Source organism: Saccopteryx bilineata, chromosome X (genome assembly GCF_036850765.1).
Source record: "Saccopteryx bilineata isolate mSacBil1 chromosome X, mSacBil1_pri_phased_curated, whole genome shotgun sequence".
Taxonomy (NCBI): domain Eukaryota; kingdom Metazoa; phylum Chordata; class Mammalia; order Chiroptera; family Emballonuridae; genus Saccopteryx; species Saccopteryx bilineata.
Window position 1 is genome coordinate 7,350,541 of NC_089502.1, and position 23,165 is coordinate 7,373,705.

The 23,165-nt window shown below is 42.3% G+C and overlaps 1 protein-coding gene across 1 annotated transcript in view; it reads right to left on the reverse strand.

The window, feature by feature from the left end:
* SLC9A6 (solute carrier family 9 member A6) overlaps positions 1 to 23,165 on the reverse strand; it is a 70,264-nt gene that overhangs the window by 15,345 nt on the left and 31,754 nt on the right. The window contains exons 7-14 of the mRNA XM_066248924.1: positions 20,487 to 20,628; positions 18,217 to 18,322; positions 17,836 to 17,924; positions 14,718 to 14,831; positions 10,251 to 10,362; positions 8,037 to 8,190; positions 2,204 to 2,234; positions 113 to 192 (exon numbers count right to left, since the gene is read on the reverse strand). Coding sequence (XP_066105021.1) covers positions 113 to 192; positions 2,204 to 2,234; positions 8,037 to 8,190; positions 10,251 to 10,362; positions 14,718 to 14,831; positions 17,836 to 17,924; positions 18,217 to 18,322; positions 20,487 to 20,628 — 828 coding nt within the window. The remainder of the gene's footprint in view (positions 1 to 112; positions 193 to 2,203; positions 2,235 to 8,036; positions 8,191 to 10,250; positions 10,363 to 14,717; positions 14,832 to 17,835; positions 17,925 to 18,216; positions 18,323 to 20,486; positions 20,629 to 23,165) is intronic.

The window sequence follows — 23,165 nt, forward strand, 5'->3', positions numbered from 1 at the left end:
ACAGACCACAGATTTTACACTCTGACCCAGGAAGAAAAGGATCGAAACAGTGGTTCCGTTAGACTGTAACTGTCTGTGTCCACACTAGCATCCTTCTCTCAGTTAAGGATACTTATGGTCGAAGTTGTACCATATCCGGAAGAGCCAGGCGCTCTCTGCTTTGGTAGTTCTTCTTTCATTTTCAGGAATACTCTGCAAACAAATAGTAAGAAATCGATATACACACAAAGATAAAAACACATTTCTTTAGGGTCACTTCTTTATAGAATCAGAAGTATAGCATATTCCATATGAGATACTCTCCAACACGGGGGGCAATCCCTAGAAATCTTCAAAGTTGCTACTATGTTCTTAGAATGCTAGCAAAATGACACCAAGTTGGGCAAGTCCATAGTGGGCCTGACCGGCATGGAGGGAAACCTCACACAGCTGCCGGAGAGGGATGAAACCAGCTTCCAAACACAAACGGAGCTTTTATTCGTAACTCGTAACTTGGTATGGTCAGTAGTGGAGCAGTTAGGTGATCTGATTCACGGTGGCTCTAACAGGAGCTAGCTGGGCAAGGCCCTTTCCTCTGTGGGCCTGGATTTCTTGATGCATGCAGTGTGAGGGGTAAGGAACACCAAAGGTCCTTTCTAGCAAGAGTGCTCTATGGTTCCATGATTTTCCAAGAGTGGAGTTCAGATTCTGGGTTTTGGGTCCCTTCCTGTCCTTCCTGATCCTAGAAATAAATGAATGTTCCTTTTAAAATGTTTGAGAATATTGCATGGGCTTAAAAGAGCTGAAAAAACACCTCTACTTCCTTTGACATCAGTAGGCATAGGTTTGTGTGTCTTGTTTTTTGAAGAGCAATAATCTCTAAATCTCATGATCACCTCACCACACAAACACCTGGACACCCCCCCCCCCACTCCACACTTACTATCCTGTTCCTCAGTGCCTCCCAGTGCACACTCACAACACTGAGTAAACAATGTAACAAACCAAGGTGTCCACGGACTTTTGAAGGCAAGGGAAAAAAGGTATTTTTTACAGTATGTCACAAGTGATACTCACCAACCTGGCTTTCTGCCTGTCACTCCATTTCCATTTCTCCTCTGTGACAACAGAGGTGACAAAGCAGGTGGAGACTCATGAGCTAGTGATCAAGCATTTGTCTGGTGTGCTGTATGACAACTTTATTCTTGTCTGAACACAGCGTGGAAGCATTAAGGAGCTATTATCCCGCTGAAAACTACCCCAGCAGCTCAGAATCATGGAAATTTATCCAGCCTGGTTTGCTCAGGTATTTCAAGTCCATGTAATTAATTATACTTGAAGTTTCTCACCAAAAGAGAGGCAAATTTTTACTATATCACACACATACTCATCACTCAACAGCTAACAAAATTAGCATTTAGGAAATGTATCTGACAAATGTTGTTGTTTTAAACCACACCCTGATGACAAATAGAGCAAGGCTTGTTTCACACAAGAAAAAGAATTGTGTTTTGAAAGAGATGTTTTCTGTCTTTAAAAGTATTTCTGTGATTTCCCATCTAATGTCTGGGACAGAGCCACACATTCAAGTGGTGCTCAGAAACTATTAGAAAGTGCCTGGAAAATACCAGGAAAGAGCAGTCAGTTTAGAGAAGGCACTGGGTTACGCTGCACTCAGTCTACTAGGTCCAAGTGCAGTGGAACAAGGGAGATAGGAACATGGGGAAGCAGGCAAGGAGATGCGGGCAGGGCTGAGGCACGGGGTGAGAAAGGGCCTTCTCCTGAACAGTCAGGGAAGGCTGGCTGAAGATTCCAAAGCTTCTAGGCAGTTCTCAAGGGTAGCTGCTGGTCATCCAATCTGAAAGTTACACAGGAAGAGCAGCTGGAGTGGGGCTGACATCAGAGACAAGCCTTCATGCGCAAACCAAGTGGAAAAAGGCTCCCCGTGCCAGAGCAGTCACTTGAAAACTCCGGAGTGCTATGGCCTGCTTTCCTCTGGAGCCAAAACCCAGGGTGGCCCAGAGATATGTGAGCTGTCACCTTTGATAAGCACACGGTCTAAAACTCAGTGTTGTTCCTACCACAGAGTGAGAGAACCCAGCAAAGATGCCAGTTAAGAGCTGAGCAAATAGGACAGGATCTAAATAATGGTCATGGCAGATGTTCTTTCCAAACAACTGGACAGTTGACAGAAATGCCACGGACAATACAAAGGCATATTTACCAAATGTTCTTGGTCTGAATCAACACCAACCCTAAAGGAGAAACACAAAAGATATATGAGATCTTGAAGAAAAAAAATATATATATACTGTATATATATATATGCCCATTCACACACGCACATTGTCAGGCAACTTCTTTCAACACAAGCTATGGAGTGGTTAATGCTTTCTTGCTTTTCTCTGCTTGTTGATTTAAATTTCTGACTTCTGCCACTTTCCTTAGCAACAGCTCAGACCCTTAGGCAAGCAGAGTTTATTAACGATTCTCTTCTGTAATCCCACTTACCAGTTTCAGAAAAATAACTTTTGCTTCTCTGAATGTGAATGCCAGTCCATTATAAGCAGAGTCAGGGGAAGCAGCATTGTCCCAACTTACTGAATAAAAACGACTGGCAGTTCCAAAAGCCAGGCAGGCACAATGCAGCCCCAGGAGGGAGGTGCATGCTTCTGGACCTCTCCGTTCTCATGGTAACATTCTCTTGTGATGACTAAACAGAGAGTCCAATTACAGTTGGGTTTTTTTAATAAGCTAATGAATAGACATTAGCCTTGGTTCTTCATAATTCTTTCATCTGCTCAGAACTCCTGCTTTCCACATCCCAGGGAACAGCTTCATTATGAAGAAGTTCTCTTGGACTCTTCCCGATGTCCTCACCACCAGCGGCACTCACCAACTCTGTTCATTCTTTCTAAACCGTCTCTCAGGTCACCTCTCTTTCCCATGCCAACTGCTCAAACTCAGGCCTCGTTCTGACTCACGAAGTCGACAGCACTTGGACGTACGGTTTTCCAGCTGCCAAGCTCTTCCCTAGATTTCACTGTCTAAAGCCTAGAGCTCACTGGGTTATTCTCTTGACAAATGACTCTGAGAGTGGCTTACAACCCAGAGGGTCAAGTCTAAAGTCTTCGGTGTGGCATCAAGATTCTCTACAAATTAGCAGCCCTGTTCCAACCTAGCGCTTCCCCATTCTATTCTCCATACTCGCCATTAGCCACACCTGGCTACTCCTCTTCCAAATCCCTGTCCTTTCCTGAGCCTCATGACTTTGCTCATGCTGTTCCCTCTATCTGAAATGTCGTCTCTCTTTTTTTTCTACTCCTTTTCCGAGTTCCAAATGAACCATTCTATGACCCTTCAAGCAGAATTATTTCCTCTTTTGTGCTTTGACAGCACCTTCTAGATTCTTCTCTAACACTTAGCACAATATAGTTATTTACCTGTCAGTCTCCCCAAATAGACTGTGAACTCCTTAGGGTAAAGGCCATGTCTCAACTCATCTTTGTATCCCGAGTCTAGCACAGTACCTGACATATACAATAGGCGCTCAAATGTTTATCAGTTGAGGTCACTACTACAGACAAACACAGAAAACAGCAGCATGAGAAGCTGAAGCTGTAGCAGTAGCGACCCAGAATAGGAGCAATACTGATGGCAAGGAAATGAGGCAAGACCTCATCTGAAAGGCGAGTGAATCATAGTACTTGAAAACAGATGGCGATGACCAGATTCATAATTCCAAGAAAGGTTCATTTCTTCGTTGTTAAAATGGCCAGAAGCTGTTCAATATCTTTTTAGCCACGTTGAACTCAAACCACATTTGTGCATCTCAAGTGACACCTAGTGGTCGCAGAGAGAATACATCTGTAATATTTGGAACACTATGGGAAGCGATTTCAATGTACTCAACCTTTAGAGAGCACTTAGTAGCTTCCAGGCATTGCTCTCTCTAGGCACGGGCAAAGGCACGACTGAGACACAGACAGCCCTGCCATCAAGGAGCTCGCAGACTAGTGAGGGACCGACGAGAGCATAATCTCCAAAGGCTCTGCAGTCAGGGAGAGCTGGGCTCTCATGTGACCTCAGCCCCTTTCGTCCAGGGATGTAGCTCAATGAACTGTGATTTTTATCACCTGGAAAATGGGGATAATATCCAACCACACAGAGTTGCTGCAAGGATCGAATAAGAAAAGTATTATATATCTCAAGATTTTCAAAGAGTGTCCGGCACATCATTAACACAAAGTGGTAGCTCTTCTAACAGTATAATTATTACGAGGCTGACTGAAATACTATACTCAATGTTAAGCAAATGGAAGAGTGGTTCCAATACAAAAGGAGAGGGCCAAACAAAGCAGGCGCTTGAGCTGTGTCCTTTCCTGGGAGTGAAAAGCAATTCCAGGCAAAGCAACAAAGGGGGCAAATGCTTGCAGATGGAGAAGTGCCAAACACAGGTGGTGAGCGACAGGGAACCGAATGTGACCATCATAAACTATGAAAGGGTGTGGTAATAGCTATCTGGCTGGCTCTAACTCACCGAGGATCTGTCGCCCACACAACAGCTGGAGTGATGTTTTGACCTACAAAATCATGTCTCTCCTGTGCTTTAAAGTCATAAGATTTTCAGTTGGATTTTAAAATCCAAGCTCATTACCATGACCTACAACACTCAAAAGCAGGAGTCCACAAACCACTGCCGCATCCAACGCACCTCCTGTTTTTGTGAATAAAGTCTTGTTGGAACACAACCACACCAACTGATTTATGTACCACCTATGGGGCTTTCACACTAGAGCTGCGTACTGAGACAGAGTCCATACGGCCTGAAAACCCTAAAATATTTACTACCTTCCCCTTACAGAACGAGTTTGCAAACTGCTGCCCCTATAGGGCTATGCTCACCTCATTTCCTACCTACCCTTCAGTCACTATACTCCAGGTATGTGGGCTTTTTTTCTGTTCATTAAAGAGGTCAAGTGAGTTCCTGCCTCAGGGCCTTTGCATTTGCTTTCCCCTCTGCCTGGACTGCTCTTCTTCCTGTTTAACTGGCAATACCCTGTCCTTCAGGCTGACTGAGCTTAAATGTAACTTTAGAGAGAGGGACATTTCCTGATTTCTACCTATGAAATACATTTGATCCCCAGTCACTATCATAGTACCTTGTTTATCATCATAATATTTAGTATCATCTAAAATTGTCATTTTCTGTTGATTACTAGTTTATTTTCTGTCTTCTCCCACTAAAGTATAGACTTTATGAGACCAAGGGCTTTTTCTATCTTATTAATACCACTGTAACCTCTATAGAGCAGGGTCTCAAACTTCCCATTACTTACATTTTGGCCCAGATAGTAATTCTCTGCTGTGGGGGTTGCTTTGTGCAATGTAGGGAGTTTAGCAGCACACCTGGCCTCTACCAGCTAGATGCCCATAGCAGCCTTCTGTCTTCAATTACGACAACAAAAAAAATGTCTCCAGACATGACCAAATATCCCTTGGGGAGTGGGGAAAAATTGCTTCCAACTGAGAATCATTAAGTTAGAGCCTAAAACAGTGTCTGTCACATGGTTGATGCTCAATTTATCAAACGAATAACTAAAAGGCACATTTGCAATGCTATGCTAAGAGCTTTACAGACATTATTAGTTCACTGAATCCTCACAACAACCCTAGGAGGTGGGGACTAACACACATATGCTACAAATGAGGAAACTGAGGCTTAAAAAGGGTGATGGGCTTGCTCAAAATCACAGAATTAATAAAGGAAGGAGCAAGAACTCAAAATTAATGAGCAGGAACTCAAAGCCAAGTCTAAATCTGTACTAATCTTAAACTTCAAGAACTTATTTTCAGTCTCCTCAAAATTATACTAGACAAATTTCAGAGTTGGTAAGTGAATTGAAATTCTAGTCTCTCTTTGAAGAAGCCAAAAAACCCAAAAACCAAACCAAACAAAAAAAACTAAAACAAGAGTTAACCTGCAACTGACTGCAAGGTAATACATATAATTAAGTACCAAGCTATGCTATAGGACAGGCAAGATGGGGCCAGAGAGTTTGCAGTGCTGGTTAGGTAGATTTAACCTTGGGTGGGTAAGGGAACTGTGTGGGTTTTTCTTTTTTGGGAGGAAAGGGAGTAAGCATGGATATTTTGTTAGGTTTGTGTTCAGGGCTGTTAGGAAAGATAACTGACTACTTAAACTTGAGACTAAATTTAAGAGTATTATTATTCCGCCTGACCAATAGTGGCACAGTAGATCGAGCATCAACCTGAGATGTTGAGGTCGCAGGTTTGAAACTCCGAGGTCCCTGGCTTGAGTGGTGGGCTCATTCAGCTTGAGCACAGGCTTGCCAGCTTGAGTGCCGTCACTGGCTTGAGCACGAGGTGGCCGGCTTAAGTGAGGGATCATCAACATGATCCCAAGGTCATGGGCTTGAGCCCAAAGGTCACTGGCTTGAAGCCCAAGGACGCTGGCTTGAGCAAGAGGTCCCTGGCTCAGGTTGAACACCTCCCTCCTCGGTCAAGGCACACGTGAGAAGCATCAGTGAACAAGTAAAGTGACGGGACTGAGTTGATGCTTCTCATCTTCCTTCCCCTCTCTCTCTCTCTCTCTCTCTCTCTCTCTCTCTCTCAAAAAAGTATTATTTTCCCCAAATTCTTACATTTAATCTTGTTTTTCTTAAGAATAAGGAAGAGTCTTTATTCCAAAGCTCTTGAGAAAAGGAAGAAATTTAATCTTTCCAAAATTTACCACCCTTTTTTCGAGGTTCTTCTGTCCACCAATTGCACCAATTGTCTGTATGACTTTAAACAACTTAGAAATTTTTTAAGCCTCCATTTCCTCACTTGTAAAGTGGACCTTCTGTGATCAGACAAATGTGTGAAATGCACTCAGCACACTTCCCAGCACATTATAGGTGCTCGAGGAATGCCAGGACCTCCCTGAAGCAATAATCAGGGTTATACAAACACTATTTCTGTATACTTTTGATTATATACAGTAACAGCACAGAAATTGTGAGAAAAGGATGTGAACAGTAACGTGAGATAAAGACAATAGTAACTACATTCAAAGTGTGATTTAGAGCAGGTTGGTCTTCAGAATGTTAAAAGAGAGGCATAATATAATGAAAAAAATGGAGAACAGATTCTATAAAATGTAACATACTGCTTTCTCTAATGAACCCTACAATACATTTTAGAAGCTCAGTAGCTTTTAAGGTCTGTAAAGTTTCAGCTAAATGCAAAACTAAAATCTACAAAGACTTTAGCAAGAAAGGCTGCTGTATCCATGGAAACAATGCACAACTCTTGAGATACAAGGGAGCTTTCCAACTGAATGCATTAACGAGTATGCATCTAAGATGAAGACCTCACAATCTCAACCTGGGATTGTCAGGTCAGAAACCGTGCTGCTCATAAAGAGAAGAAGTATTGATAATATCTAACACTGATTAGGGTTGGGATAAACAGGCCTGTCTCATAGGCTGCAGAAGAAAAAAAAATGATCCAATCCAGTGGTATGGATCAGAAGCTTTAAAAATTTGCATATCCTGTGACCAAGCAATTCCACTTCCAGGAATGCATCCTTAGGCAATTATCAAACAAATGCACAATGGTGTGTGCCTTTCCAAGTGTCTGCAGTTATAATAAACAGTAACAGCAAAATCTTCAAATGCTAACGGTAACAATATCCTACAAACAATACAAAACTCAACTGTAGAGATTTAGGTGAATAAATTATGATCCATACAGCCAATAAAATAAGGATATTTACTAACATAAATGTCCATGCTATATTACATTTAAAAATCAATTTATAAGAGTAGGTATAGTGTTGCCCCTTATTGCTAAAAAAATATATATATAATACATAGCAAGAGGTCTGGAAAGACATCCTTCAAAGTGTTAACAACGGTTTTTATTTTTTTTGCATATTTTTCTGTACTACATGTTATTAAATATATTTGTCAAAGTTTAAAATTTTCTCATGATTAAAAGAAAAATAACCTGAATTCTAATTTAAAATTAAGATGTCCCCAATCACTACTGACCTTATATGCAAGCACGACAGCATGGCAGTGGTGCCGCCACCAAACACCCACACGGTGAAGAACACGATCAGCAGCGTCGTGCTGAACATCATCTGCCGAGCGTAAGTAGCAGTGTCCCGAATGGCCAAGGCAAATGCCATCGCTCCACGGAGGCCTAAAGGGAATGGAAGAGGAAGTTCTTCAATAACTCATCACCAACGTGAGCTTCGTACATTCAGAGAAATCAGACATTCTGAGAACTCGGAGGGGTGTGCACAATGCATAATGTATAAGGTCTACCAGAAAGTTCTGTCCGTTTTTTTTTTTTTCAATTTTTTTTTTTTGTATTTTTCCAAAGCTGGAAACAGGGAGGCAGTCAGACAGACTCCCGCATGCACCCGATCGGGATCCACCAGGCATGCCCACCAGGGGGCGATGCTCTGCCCATCTTGGGGCGTTGCTCCGCCACAATCAGAGCCATTCTAGCGCCTGAGGCAGAGGCCACAGAGCCATCCTCAGCGCCCAGGCCAACTTTGCTCCAATGGAGCCTTGGCTGTGGGAGAGGAAGAGAGAGACAGAGAGGAAGGAGAGGGGGAGGGGTGGAGCAGATGGGTGCTTCTCCTGTGTGCCCTGGCCGGGAATCGAACCCGGGTCTCCTGCACGCCAGGCCGACACTGTACCAAGTTCTGTCCGTTTTTGGAATAAAACAAAATACAAATTTTGCTTACCGTCAATAAACTTTATTAAATAATATAATTGCCATTATTATTAATGATTTTTTGCCAGCGTGAGGGCAATTTGTATATCCCATTTTTGAAAAATGTTTTATCTTTTCATGCAAAAAACTGAACCAGTGCTTGTTTGATATCTTCTTCATTTTTGAATTTTTTGCCCTTCAAAAAATTTTGTAAGTACAAAAACAAATGATAGTTGGAGGGTGCTAAGTCTGGGGAATATGGTGGATGCGACAGACATGCTTCTGTAGCATTTCTTCCTTGTTGAAATTCGTAAAAATTAGTGTCATAAATGAACTTTATCAGTAGCCATGGGTACACTATGGCTTCACACATAAGACTAACGTGAATCAACTTTGTTTTAGTTAATTTGCTACATCAGTATGTATACATTAAGTGATAAAAATAGAGGCACATATGCACCAAATAAACATGTGCTTACGTGTCAAAACTTGTTGTGATAGAAACGGACAGAACTTTCCGGTAGACCTTATATATATATGTACATACAAATACATGTAAAGAGAGTAACTAGATGATACTGACATGCATTGATCTTTTAATAATTTTTTAAAGTTTTAAGATTTTAAAATTTGTTTTGGGGGGGGGAGAGGGAGAGAGGGTGGGTGACAGAGAGAGAGAGAGAGAGAGAGGGGGGGGGGGCGAGAGCAGGAAGCATCAACTCCCATATGTGCCTTGACCGGGCAAGCCCAGGGTTTCAAACCGGCGACCTCAGACTTCCAGGTTGACACTTTATCCACTGCAACACTGCAGGTCAGGATAATAATTTTTTGAAATTTATTTTTAAACTTACATGCAGTAAAATTCACTCTTTCTGGTGTCCAGTTCCATGATTTCAACAAATGCATAGAGGTGTGTGACCACTAATACAACCGAGACACAGCAGTTTCATTATCTCCCTACATTCCTTTCTTTGACCTCTTTTTCGTCCAGCTTCTTCATCCCCGTGCTAAAGCCCTGGCACCCACTCATCTGTTCTCTATCACTCTGTCTTTGTCTTCCTGAGAATGTCATATCAATGGAACCAGACAGCATGTGACCTTTTGAGACTAGCCTCTTTCATTCAGCTTACTGCCTCTGTGGTTCATCCGTGTTGTTCTGTTCTCTCCCCGTTTTAGTGCTGAGAATTAGTCTGGTGCGAATGTAGCACAGTCTGCATATTCAGTCGCCCACTGTGACACAGATATTGGGGCTGTTGCCACATTTTGGCACTTAGGAACAGAATTGCCAGACATTCACAGACAGCTTTTTGTGTGAAAGTGCACAAATCTTTACCTTCTTTACTAAGTGTGACATATTTCTGAATTTGGAATTTGGAACCAGAATTAGGACACTAGAAGTTTGTTTTTCTATTGGCAGTTGCAATTCCAATGGTTCAGGGAGTCCTATATTACCAGCGTATCATTTGTTTAAAACCCAGCTGGCATGTGCACTGTGAGTGGTTTCCTGGAATGGGCAGAGAAGGAAAGTTATAACTTACCGGCAAACATCATCATGTGTTGAAAATTTGATCCAATCTTACTTCTTCTGCCCAAATTAAGTAAGAGGGACAAGGGGTAAATATTGGCAGCTCTTCCCAAGAAAATAGCAAGCTAAAATTATTAATAGGTTAAGGATATTTTCTTTTTGCTATATTAATATTATTTAGGCTCTACATTCAAGACGGTGAAAGACTGCCTTAGGAAGCTTTCTAGCAGAGTCTTCTGATTCTGCCAACACCGAGCAGTCCAACGGAACTTTCTGCAATGGTGGAAACGTTCTTTATCTGCATTGGCCAATGTGCTGAGTGCCTGAAATGTGGCCAGTGTGACTAAGGAATTGAAATTTTATTTCATTTCATTAATTTAAATTTAAATAATTAGAATTGCCTAGTTGCTAACCAAATTGGACAGTGCAGATCTAACACAAAGGAAATTCATGAGATGAACAGAAACATGTTTAAAAGCAGAGTTTCTTTGGTATGATCTTAAGATTATTAATATAATAGGTTAATTCATTTTCATTGTCAGTCTTGGTAGGAGGAAGAGTAATACTAGCTAAATGTGTTCCTGCTTCCTCAGAACAAAGAAAAGAGCAGCCCAAGCACCTTGTACCACTGGAATTTCTGTTATCCCCATGTGTACCTCCAAGTCTATTAACTTCTACCCTGCTTCAAAGGGAAGGCTTCATGGGAATTCAGAAGGGTTTTTTTTTAAACATTTTTTAAAAATATTTATTTATTTATTTATTTATTTATTTATTTATTTATTTTTTACAGAGAGAGAGAGTAAGTCAGAGAGAGGGGCAGATAGGGACAGACAGACAGGAACGGAGAGAGATGAGAAGCATCAATCATTAGTTTTTCATTGAGCGTTGCAACACCTTAGTTGTTCATTGATTGCTTTCTCATATGTGCCTTGACCGCAGGCCTTCAGCAGAACAAGTAACCCCTTGGTGGAGCCAGCGACCTTGGGTTCAAGCTGGTGGGCTTTTCCTCAGACCAGATGAGCCTGCACTCAAGCTGGCGACCTCGGGGTCTCGAACCTGGGTCCTCTGCATCCCAGTCCGATGCTCTATCCACTGCGCCACTCCCTGGTCAGGCCAGAAGGGTTTTAACAACCAAAAAATTTAGTGTCTTTTCCTCCAGTTTGTCATCTACAGAGACTCCCACTTTACAATTACAATTTTTATTTCAGAGGTTACAATATAACTTCTACCCCATTTTCTAAAAGAAAGATAAAGGAAAATCTAAGATTAAAAACAAAAGAAGGCCCTGTCCAGTGGCTCAGTGGATAGAGTGTTGGACTGGCATATGGACGTCCCTGGTTTGATTCCTGGTGAGGGTACACAGGAGAAGCAACCATCTGCTTCCCCCCGTCCCCTTCACTCCCTCTTCTCCTCTCACAACCAGCAGCTTGACTGATTTGAGCGTGGCCTCTGACACTGAGAATAGCTTGGCTGGTGTGAGCGTGTCAGCCTCAGGCACTAAAAATAGCTCTGTACTCGAGCATTGGCCCCAAATGGGTTTGTTGGGTAGATCTTGGTCATGGTGCATGTAGGAATCTGCCTCACTATCTCCCCTCCTCTCATCTAAAAACAAACAAAAAAACTCAAGAAAACAAGATGGAAAAAACAAGTATTGACCTAAATATCTTTGGAAATGTTTACAGTCTATAAGACTAAAGGCAAAAGGAACTGCACATAAGCACTATATGCTCATTGATAAACTTCTATCTTGTTTAAATCTCAGTGAATTTGTGTCTTTGTCACATGAAACCAAACCTAGATCCTAAAATATAGCAAGAAAACAGCTCTCCCTGGTAAGGGTTAATTTTCATGGCATGATTTTGTATTGAGAAACTTAAACTCCTAACAGACTCAGAAACCTAAGGAGAATATTTAGCATTGTTTCTGGTTAAATGTAATGGGTCAAGCCACTTGACTGCTCAAAAATTTCACAAACATAGTAGGATATGAAGTTTTTAATCTCATGGGAGTCTTCCAGCTAAGATTCTTCTCTTATTAATAGGACTTTATCTTTTAGCCTGAAGTTCATGCAGAATGGCATTTCAGTAGTATCTCACTTCCTAACAGAGATCCTGCTTAAGAGTTTTAATTTTTTTGTGACAGAGACAAAGACAGAGAGAGAGACAGGTAAAGACAGACAGGAAGGGAGAGAGATAAGAAGCATCAGTTCTTCATTGTGGCATGTTAGTTGTTCGTTGATTGCTTTCTCATGTGTCTTGACCCTGGGGCTATAGCAGAGCGAGTGACCCTTTGCTCAAGCCAGCGACCTTGGGCTTCAAGCCAGTGACTTTTGGGCTCAAGCCAGTGACCATGGGCTCATGTCTATGATCCCACACTCAAGCCAGGGACCCGGTGCTCAAGCTGGTGAGCCCGCGCTCAAGCCAGCAACCTCAGGGTTTTGAACTCGAGTCCTCTGCACCCCAGTCGGATGCTCTATCCACTGTGCCACCCCCTGGCAAGGCTTAAGAGTTTTAATTTAAAAATATTTCTTTTAATCTCTTTGGCAGAATCTGTATTCTGATGTGTTTCTGAAAATACTTCTTCTGAAAAATCACTCATTCAAACATCCTTTTCTCCAACGACAACTCTTCTTTCTCCCACAATTCGTGTTCATCTATCTCACTAAGATAACCCTCTACCACACTGGGACCTCCAGCCCCAGATTTGGCTGCTTCCCCTGTCAGTCCTTTCCCAGCTTCACTTCTCCAAACATTGTAACAACACTCTCCAAGGCCTGCTGTTCACTTGCCTCTTTTTCTTTTTTTTAAGGGAGAGGAGGGGAGACAGAGAGACTCCCACATGCACCCCATCCGGGACCCACTCAGCAATCCCCGTCTGGGGCCTACGCTTGAACCAATTGAGCCACTCGCTGTGGGAGGGGAAGAGGGAGAGAAGGGAGAGAAGGGAGGGGAAGAGAAGTAGATGGTCGTTTCTCACGTGTGCCCTGACGGGACTGAACCCAGGTATCTGTATGCTGGGCTGACACTCTATCCACTGAGCCAGCTGGCCAGGGCCCATTTGCCTCTTTCTGTGCTTTCTTTGTACCCACTTGACAAAACCTCAAACTTAGATGGACCCAACTATCTCTTTCCTCCATTCTTCCAGTATGAAGTCATACAACAGGCAGACTGAGTACTAACGTCTATTCCTCATACTTGAATGGGTCCCTAATACTGCTCAGCAATTCTACAAAATTTCTTTGGTCAGCTCACTCTTCCATTCTCTGTAACAACCATTTCTAAATCTCCTGAAAACTCCTGTCATCTGTGGAAGCCAGCCTCCAAGATGGTCCCCAATGATGCCTGCCTGCACATATTCACAGCTTTGTGAAGTCCCCGCTCACACTGCACTAGGGTCCACCTGTGTAAGCAACAGGATACGGCAGAAGGGATGATGGTATATCATTTCCAAGATGAGGTTATCAAAGGCACTTTGGCCTCCATGTTCAGGCTTCGTCAGCTTGCTTCCTCCGAGGGAAGCAATGTCGTGAGCTGCCCGACAGAGAGGCCCATGTGGAGCAGAACTGAAGCCTCTAGCTAACCGCCATGTGAGTGTGGGGTGGATTCTGCAGCCCATCAGGTCTGCAGAGTGTACAGTCCCAGCCCAGAGACTGACTGCAACCTCATGACATATCTTTGAGCCAGAAGCGCCCAGCTAAGCTGTTCCTGGTATGCTGACTCTCAGGAACTGTGTGAGATAATACATGACTGTTGTTTTAAGCCACTAAATTTTAAGGTGATTTGTTACATAATAGGTAACTGATAGGCCACCTGCTCCTATCTCACTTTTAGCAGATAATCTCACCTCCTACTTGATAGACAGAAACAGAGGTTATCAATCAGGGACACTGTCTTGCAAATATGCTTCATCCCTACATAATCTCTCCTCTCTGGAGCCACCATGGAGTTCCGCCTCCTCCTGCTGAAGGCCACACGCTCTAGATTTCACCTCCTCCTGCCTCCATGAGGCTGGCAGTACTGATTGCTCCCTTTCATGTACTCAGCTTCTCCCCTTCTACTGGATTTTAAAGACTCAACAAGAGAGAGAGCTTGAGAATGAGAGAGAAAGAGAGAGAGAGAGAGGGAGCGAGAGCATACCTCTTCAGCCTTCCATCAACTGTCAAGTACCGCCCTGTGCACAGACCGCACTGCTCCCCAGTCCCTACCCTCTCCTCCTTCCCTTTCGTAACAGAGGACGGAAAGTTTGTCTGCACATTGGCAGAATTGTAAGAGACCTTTTCTGTCATTTCAGTCGATCAGAATTAATTGTGCGATAAACAAAACTGAAAATGCAACAGACAGAGTAGGAAAAACTTAAAATCCTTAGTTGTACTCAGAGGAAAATTTTACATACTAATTGTATTCTTATTGTACTCAGAAAACACACGTGAATCATAATTAAAAGAAAACATTTTAAAAACAGAACCCATAATAAAGGATACAAATGCTCCTACTACGAATGTGGGGTTAAAGACATGGTTCTGGAATGTGAACAGTGCCAGTCCCATGTAGGAGAAGATGAAATTCTCTGCCAAGAAATTGAGAAGCTCAAACAACTGAAACAAAACATTAAAAGGTTAATCCAGTAAATTTAGTTGTATAATTTGAAAACGTGCATTACTAAGACAGTGAAACAGACACTTCAAATATGTAAAGATCATGTGTATCCCCCAAAACATGTGATTTCAGAGGGAAGGAAATGCAGTGATATTTCCACTCCCACAGAAAAAGCCAGAAATCTTGCCCCTCTCCCCAATCAGCTTTCTTTCTCCAGTCCCCATATCCAGTCATTCTTATCCTCCTCTTCCAAACACAAATAATTTTCCTTTTGGAATGTTTCTTGTTGTCTCTGCCAAACGACCTTTGTCTACATTTCATCACTTCCCACCCACAATGCTGCCAAAGGACCCTAACGGGTATCTGTGTCACCCTTCTACACAGCCCCATCCAGAGAATCTCTAAATACGGCAGTTTCCCAGACACTTTCCTCTTCACAGGCTATAAGATCCAGTTCACATTCTTTTTTTTTTTTTTTTAAATTTACTGTGTTAACACGGTTTCAGTTCAGATTCCTTTGTGCTGGCATAGGGTGCTTCGTGATGATTCTCATACTGCCACCTTGGCATGTGGTTTCACTTCTACAGACTCTTGGCCTTCACTGAGGGGGTGTGGGCATATGCGCTACTGCCTTGTGCTCTGTGGCCTCTGCAGCTGCCTGTCCACCCCCACCTGTCCACACCACTGCCTTGCCAAGTGTTACTAACAGAGGAGGGACACGAGACTTGCTGAACGATTAAATTCCAGGCTCGGGAACATGAGCCCTCTACCCAACAGAACAGGGTACTAAGTCACAACAAGCAGTCAGGAGCCCAAATGCCTTTTCCACTTGCTAGCCATGTGGCCTTAGGAAAGTTAGTTCATCTTTCTAAAGTGGTGTTGCCTTATTACTGAAAAGTGAGAATAAAAGTAAAATTAAGTACATATTTATTAATTTACTTCAAATGACAATATAGTAGTTTTATACTTGTTTCATAACAATAGCTAAACTTGACCTAGTTTTTACTGTGTGCCCAATACTATGCTAAGGACTTTCCATGCATTATCTTGTTTCAATCTCGCAACAACTCTGTGAGGTAGGTACTATTATTCTCCTCATTTTCAAGATGACAGAACTGAAGCACTGAGAAGTTATGTAACCTAGGCCTGGTCACGCAGCCAGCAGGTAACAGAACCAGGATCTACAACACAGTGACTCCTGAGCTTCCACTTTAGTCTACACCAGAGACTGACAGGCTTTTCCTGTGAAGGGCCAAGAGTAAATATTTGAGGCTTTGTGGGTTTCTTGGTGCCTGTCACAACCACTCAACTCTGCTGACAGAGCACAAGAACAGCCAGACTATATATACATTAGGAGATGGGTATGGCAATGTGTCAATAAGACTGTTGATGGACACTGAAACTGGAATTTCACAGAACTTTCACATGTCACAAATCCTTCTTCTGATTTGTCTGCAACCACTTAGAAATGTGGAGACCTGAGTTTGCAGGCCTCACAGGGAAGCCTGGCTGACGTTTGCCAAGCTCTGCTCTGCAGTTCACTGCCTTCCATTTGAGAATGTTTTATTTCTGCCTTTACTGGCTTTGCTTCCCCAGGTTCCTCTGAATACTTGCCAGCTTTCTAGTCTCACAAGTTACTCCATGATAGCTTTCTAGCTCCTCAAGCTTCAAACCATCCCCCCAAACTTTAGTATGACATATAATCTGAAACACACAGCTAGAATTTCCACTAGTCTGGTGTTTTTAATATACACAAGCTTCATATTACCAATAAGACATGACACTCTTACCTTGTTTTTCTTTATTCCCCACCCCAGTGCCTAGAAAAATGCCAAGCTGCCCCACCAGCCGATTATCTTCTCTATACTTATTGCAGTGAATTGACTTGTGAAAGGGATTTTTAACTCCAATGCATATCCTTTGGGGGGGGGGAGGCCAATTTCTTTTGAGGGGTTGGGAAAAAAGCATATGTCATACTCTAAATTTGTGGCTCTAGAGAAAAAGAACTACAGGTGTCCCTCGTCATATTGCAGTTCACTTTTCACAGTCTCACTGCATCACGGATTTTTAAATTGTATACATCTAATTTTGTATCGTGGATTTTTCGCTATATCGTGGGATTTTGCAGTATATAGGTATTTTTATATATTTATTATTGTAATTATTTTTGCGGTAAAATAAGCAAAATAAGTGTGGGAAAGGTTTCTAAGAGTGTAGGGGGGTTATAAAGCCCTAAAAATATATATAAATAATAAATATATGGTTGTTACTTCACGGATTTTCACCTATTGTGGGGGGTTTTGGAACCTAACCCCGTGATAGACGAGGGACCATTGTACCTTTGCTTCTGTTTTGTCATGAGCCCTTTCCAGGCTAAACTCAAGTGTTCTAATCATTTGACAAAACTTAAAGCTGCTATTTCTCCATGTAATCCTAATCAAGTATGCATCTGTATCTATTCTCGAAATGACATATTGTTCATGTCCTTGCTCCATATGCCTCAGAAGACAAGAAATGCTTTGTCTGTATCCTTTATAGTTCCCTTCAGGAACCTTGCATGACTGATCCTTCCGCACCATATGAATCCCAACCACACACTCCTGGAAACTCAGCACCTGTGCAGTGCCTGAAGGAAGTTAATCTCTGTATCATCCAGCAGTAGATGGAGTCAGATTAGAAGGCAATCTTACCATCATCACACAGTAGTTGTTCTCCTCAGACCTGAGTGAGCTTCTAAAGAAGTAAGCCTTTATATTAGGAAAGCAGGAAGGAAGCTAGCTGACACAATAACAAATAGTCCTTGGCTATTCTGCTGACCCACCTCACCCTAAAAGCTGTCACCTTTCAACCTGTGAACTCCAGCTATTTATGGAGTCAAAGGAAGAGGATTCGGGATGAGTAGACATCATTTTGAACAGATCAAGGTTTATTTATTTATTTTTTTCAGTATGCAAACACTTCTGTTTCACTGCAGGGAGGAAGAGTTTATAAAGTTTCTCTTACCTGTTTAGTTCTATGCTGAGACTCCATGGACAAATTGTTGTATGTATAATGGGCCTGTGTGATGCCACAGAACAACACGGCAACCACGCCTGTAAAGACAGAATTCCAAGTTCCCATGAGAGGACAGTTCCTGACTTTTCTACCGAGGCTCTTATTTTACAGAAGTAGATTCTACACTTAGTTGACATTTTCAGCTGTGACTTACTTTGTTGGGACTTATCACTTCCATTGAAAATCTTTTTTATGCCCCCAAATGATGTCATAAATCCCAGCCATTACAATGTGCTCAAATACTAGAGGAGCTTGTCTACTAGCAGACAAAAATAACTGGCAAAGTTGCTTTTGGTAAGAGTTTACAATAAAGAGGAGAAAGGAACCTACCTGTGAAACCCCAGGCTTCAGCCAAGAGGAAGGTACTCCAGGACATCAGAAAGAACAAGCCTGTCTCCAACAACTGGAACTCCCGTAATTTGGTGAACTTGGTCACGTAAGACTGTCAAGGTTGGTAATAAGATCTTGTAAGACAAGAGTACAGGAGTGTAAGTAGAAAAAAATAAGCAAAGCAAGGCAACCATGAAAGTGAGAGAAGGATTCGCCAGCCTCTCTAACACAAAATCCACAGAATAAGGAGGCACCAGAGTGAAGAAACTCAAAATGAGCACCCTACTGAGGAGTCAGCAGTCCCCCCTTTTGTGACGAAGTCTTACAGCTTAGTCAACCCAGCTGATTTATGGGTGTCACATGCCTTGCCAGCAATCACGTGGTAAAGGACAGGCAGAGACAGGAGCAACAGATCAGATGCACAATATGCCAACTCTATCAGTTTGTGACCCAGAGCAAGACAGCTTCCATAATTACAGAAACGTACATCTAGTGAAAATGTCATTTTCGTCTGACCAGTGGTGGCGCAGTGAATAGATCAATGACCTGAGATGTTGAAGTCCCAGGTTCAAAACCCTGAGGTTGTTGGCTTGAGTGCGGGCTCATCAAGCTTGAGCATGGGGTCACTGGCTTGAGCAACAGGTCGCTAGCTCGGCTGGAACCCCCTGGTCAAGGCACATATGAGAAGCATCAATGAACAACTAAAATTGCCATTACTACGAGTTGATGCTTCTCATGTCTCTCCCTCCCTATCTCTTGCAAAAAAAAAAAATCATCTCCATGAGATTTCAGATTTATTCAATGTCCTAACACCTCTGTTAGGGTGCAGAGCTTTCCATGATGAAGAAACTAAGGCATGTCATTTATACTAGTCTGAAAAATATTTTTTAGCTAGCAGTGGAAGGGCCCATGTGAAGCTGTGACAAATCTTGGGCTGGAATCTACACTCACTTCAACAAACATACTACAACAAGATTAATAAGATATACTTCCCATCCTCAAGGAACTTGTAATGGGAAAAGAATACTATTGGTCCTAGCTCCTTCAGAATTCTTTTTACGGGCCCTTTGTGCCTCAGTTCACCTATAAAAAGTTACAAGACAAGCCTCTTCCAGCACAAAGCTGAAGTGTAACAAACTTTCAGTTTTCTTTGAGAGAGTGAGAGAGACAGGAAGGGAGAGAGAAGATGAGAGAGAGCAAGAATCATCAACTCCTAGTTGCGTTCTCTTTAGTTGTACATTGAGTTTCTCCTATGTGCCTTGATCAGGGCCAACCCAGCGCCCCCTTGCTCAAACCAGAGACCTTGACCTTTACATGTGAGCAACGTTTGGGCTCAAGCTGGGGAGTTTGGGATCATGTGTACAATTCCCAGCTCAGGCCAGTAACCCTGCGCCAATGGGCCTGCACTCAAGAGCCAGTGACCTCGGGGTTTCAAACCTGTGACTGGTGACCTCAGTGTTCCAAATTGCTGCTTTATCCACTGTGTCGGTCAGGCAAACTAATAGATTCTTGAAAAAACTATTTGAAGTTTTATAGCTGGAAGTTCTTTAGAGATCATCTAGCCTCACTGATTTCCCCCATGGTTCAAGTCCTCTACCTTCCTCCAAAGAGGCTCCATGAGTGAAGTGTCAGTGTTTTTATACAGAAGCTCCAGGAAGGCAGAGGCCACATCTGTCTTATCTTTGATTCCCAGAGCATAGCACCTGGCATGTAGCAGGCAAACAAGAAATGTTTTTAAATGAAAACCAGAATGACTTGCCCAATATTTCAGATAGCAAACTGGTGGCAGTGCCTAGGACGCTGGAGCAGAAGGTTAAAATCGGTGCAGCTGAGATGAATTCCATGAATCCTGGCCCAGGAGCCCTATCTGGTTCCACTGGCATCATGGTTGTAGGGTTCCCATTTTCCCTTTTAAACAAACAGCAAAAGACTGCTAGGCTGCACGGGAACACAGAACACTCAGAGGCTCTCTGGAATATATCTACTTTTACACTGACTTTATACACAACCTTAAAATTCACCCGAAAGGGTCACTGTGTCTAATTAAACGTTTGTAGTGCAAGTTTGAGGGCATGGAGCCCTACACAAAACAATTGAATTCTTTTATTTATTGGTAAACATGATTGTATAATGTTTTCAAACCAAGTGCTTGGTTATAAGATTAATAATTATACCACAGTGCTAATCATGGAACTAAGAGAGGCCACAAGACACAGCACTCAATCACGCTGCTGGGTTAGTTAGAACAGATTAATATCATAAAAGGATATTAACGCCGTCACCACCCCAGTAGCGGCGCCCATCGCGAAAGAGCCACTGAAGATCCCAAGGAAGATCCCGATAGACTTGAACATGGCCGTGACATCAAAGGTATGGCTGTTGTCTCCAGCTGGCTGGTACGCCACTATTGAGCTACAAAGAAGAGACTGTTCTTACTTCCAGAAGCAACTTTTACTTTAAAAACAGTATCTAAAAAATCATTACATGAATAAATAAATAAAAACATTATCTAGTGTAGAGCTTAACAGATGAAACCAAAGGGGGAAAAAATAAAATCTTTGAATTTGGATTGCCAAAATCAAAGTCAAAAGGTTACCAAAACCCTGCAGCAGCTGAAGCTAACGGAGAAAACAGCTTTGACTTAAATGACAATTCAGGAGGTTCAACACGCTAAGGTCCTGTTTATGAAAGTTGTCTTGAACCTTTTCTCCAGCTTCCAGATACTGTGCAGTACTGTTCTTCTGTGACTCTGCTTAAGACATACTAATAATACTGAGTGCCGGAAAGCCCTAACATACTAATGTGAACAAATTGATGAAAAACTACACTATTTCCCACAGAGAAATAATACTCAACCTGGTCACATTTTGTTTTTTCTATGGGGAAAAAAAAGGTGACTGAAGTCTCCTTTCAACTTTTAGAATACCAGCATGGGCTCAATGCCTAACATCTATTCACTCATTGAAATGGACTTTCACAGGGAAAAAGGCTTGAGAGGCCTTACAAGGAATTAGAACCCACTCAACAGTACTTCTAGCACACCCAGCTGGATCCTCTACCTCAAACTTCTGAAAGAAAGCAACTCTGTAAGAGGCCAGGCCAGGCAATCACAGGCGGCACTCTCCATCTTGACTCACAATACAAACCTGGTCTAAAATGCTTCTTTTCAAACAGTCACCCCAGGAATTAGAAGTGGCTGAGAAAAATCACTGTTGCCAGCAGGTCTCTGGCGGGAGTGCCTACCATTACAAAATCAGTCCTCATTTCACTGAAGTGAAGTACCAGTGTTTCAATAAAAATTCTACACTTAAAAGACATCATACAAGTCATGTCAAAGAAAAGGAGGAATAAAACTAACATTGCTAATAATATACTGTGTTCTCCCTGAGGTTACTGCAATGTTTTTTCTCATTCAAGGCTACAAAATGGGCTTGCTGTACCTCATACAGCAAGTTCTTTTCATAGCTCCCCAGTTAAGTTGAAAAAAATCGAAGACCAAATGAAAATTTCCTAATTTTACCTATTTTATTGAAGTATAGTACTAACATCAATTTCTTGTAATCGCACCAAGAAATTTCTGAAACTCACAAAGAATTGAACAATTTAAACATTTGCATTTAAATGTTCAAAGTGACCAGACCTTTTAGGGACCAGTAGATCTGATACTGTTTTACTACATACAAAGTGGCCTTTAATGTCATGCTTTCTTACCTACACATCAAGGGCCCCACCACCATAAATGAGATCTGACCACAATGTAATATGGAAATATAGCAGCTGCCTGGCAGAAAGCAAGGATACAGCTACAAAAACCTTCTTTCTCCATTTTTTCAAAATGCTGGCTGGAACAAAATATCTGGTGCCATGCCCTCCTGAGACTACCTTCCCTAGATTAGTTCAGAAAAATACAGGATTCCCGGCCCTGGCCAGTTGGCTCAGTGGTAGAGCATCGGCCTGGCGTGCAGAAGTCCCGGGTTCGATTCCCGGCCAGGGCACACAGAAGAAGCGCCCATCTGCTTCTCCACCCCTCCCCATCTCCTTCCTCCCTGTCTCTCACTTCCCCTCCCGCAGCCGAGGCTCCATTGGAGCAGAGATGGCCTGGGCGCAAGGGATGTCTCCTTGGCCTCTGACCCAGGTGCTAGTGTGGCTTTGGTTACAACAGAGTGATGCCTCAAAGGGGTAAAGCATCGCCCCCTGGTGGGCGTGCCAGGTGGATCCCGGTCGGACGCATGCGGGAGTCTGTCTGACTGTCTTTCCCGGTTTCTAGCTTCAGAAAAATACAAAAATAAATAAATAAATAAATAAATACAGGATTCCCATTATTCACTATTTTATGCTTTAATTGCTAAAAATGCATGAAAACACATGAAAGTCATGATGGGCTGAGAACAAATAACATATTCATTTTCTTCTATTTTAGTCAATTGCTGGCCTCTGGATTGAAATCTTAACTCATTTTTTCCACATTAATCAATATTTTATTTTGAGGCAGTGACATTTTTATGAATAAATTTTAAAAAGCCTGAAAGTAATACAATGTACTATTGGGGGATGGGAAATTAATCAATCGCTCCACTACCCTGACAGATCTTATTCCCCATCTGTATTTCTTTTCCCTTTTTGTTTCATGCATGCTACTTCATGTTTAGTTGTAATCACAGTGAACATGTGGTTCTAAATTCTGCTTCTTCAATTGGCAATGATGTAAGAATTACTAGTCTCTCAAACCTTGGCTTCTAAGACTTCAAAAATGGTCCAAATGGAAGTATATGTGATTTACTTAACCATTCCTGCACTGTTACACATTTAAAAGTTGCTTCTAGAGGACTCCAAGATGGCGACCGAGTAGGCAGAGGTTCCAACTGCCACCTCCCTGGACCAAATTGGATTACAAATTAATTCAAGAGCAATTATCTTGATCAACCAACTTTGGACTAAACCACGAGGAG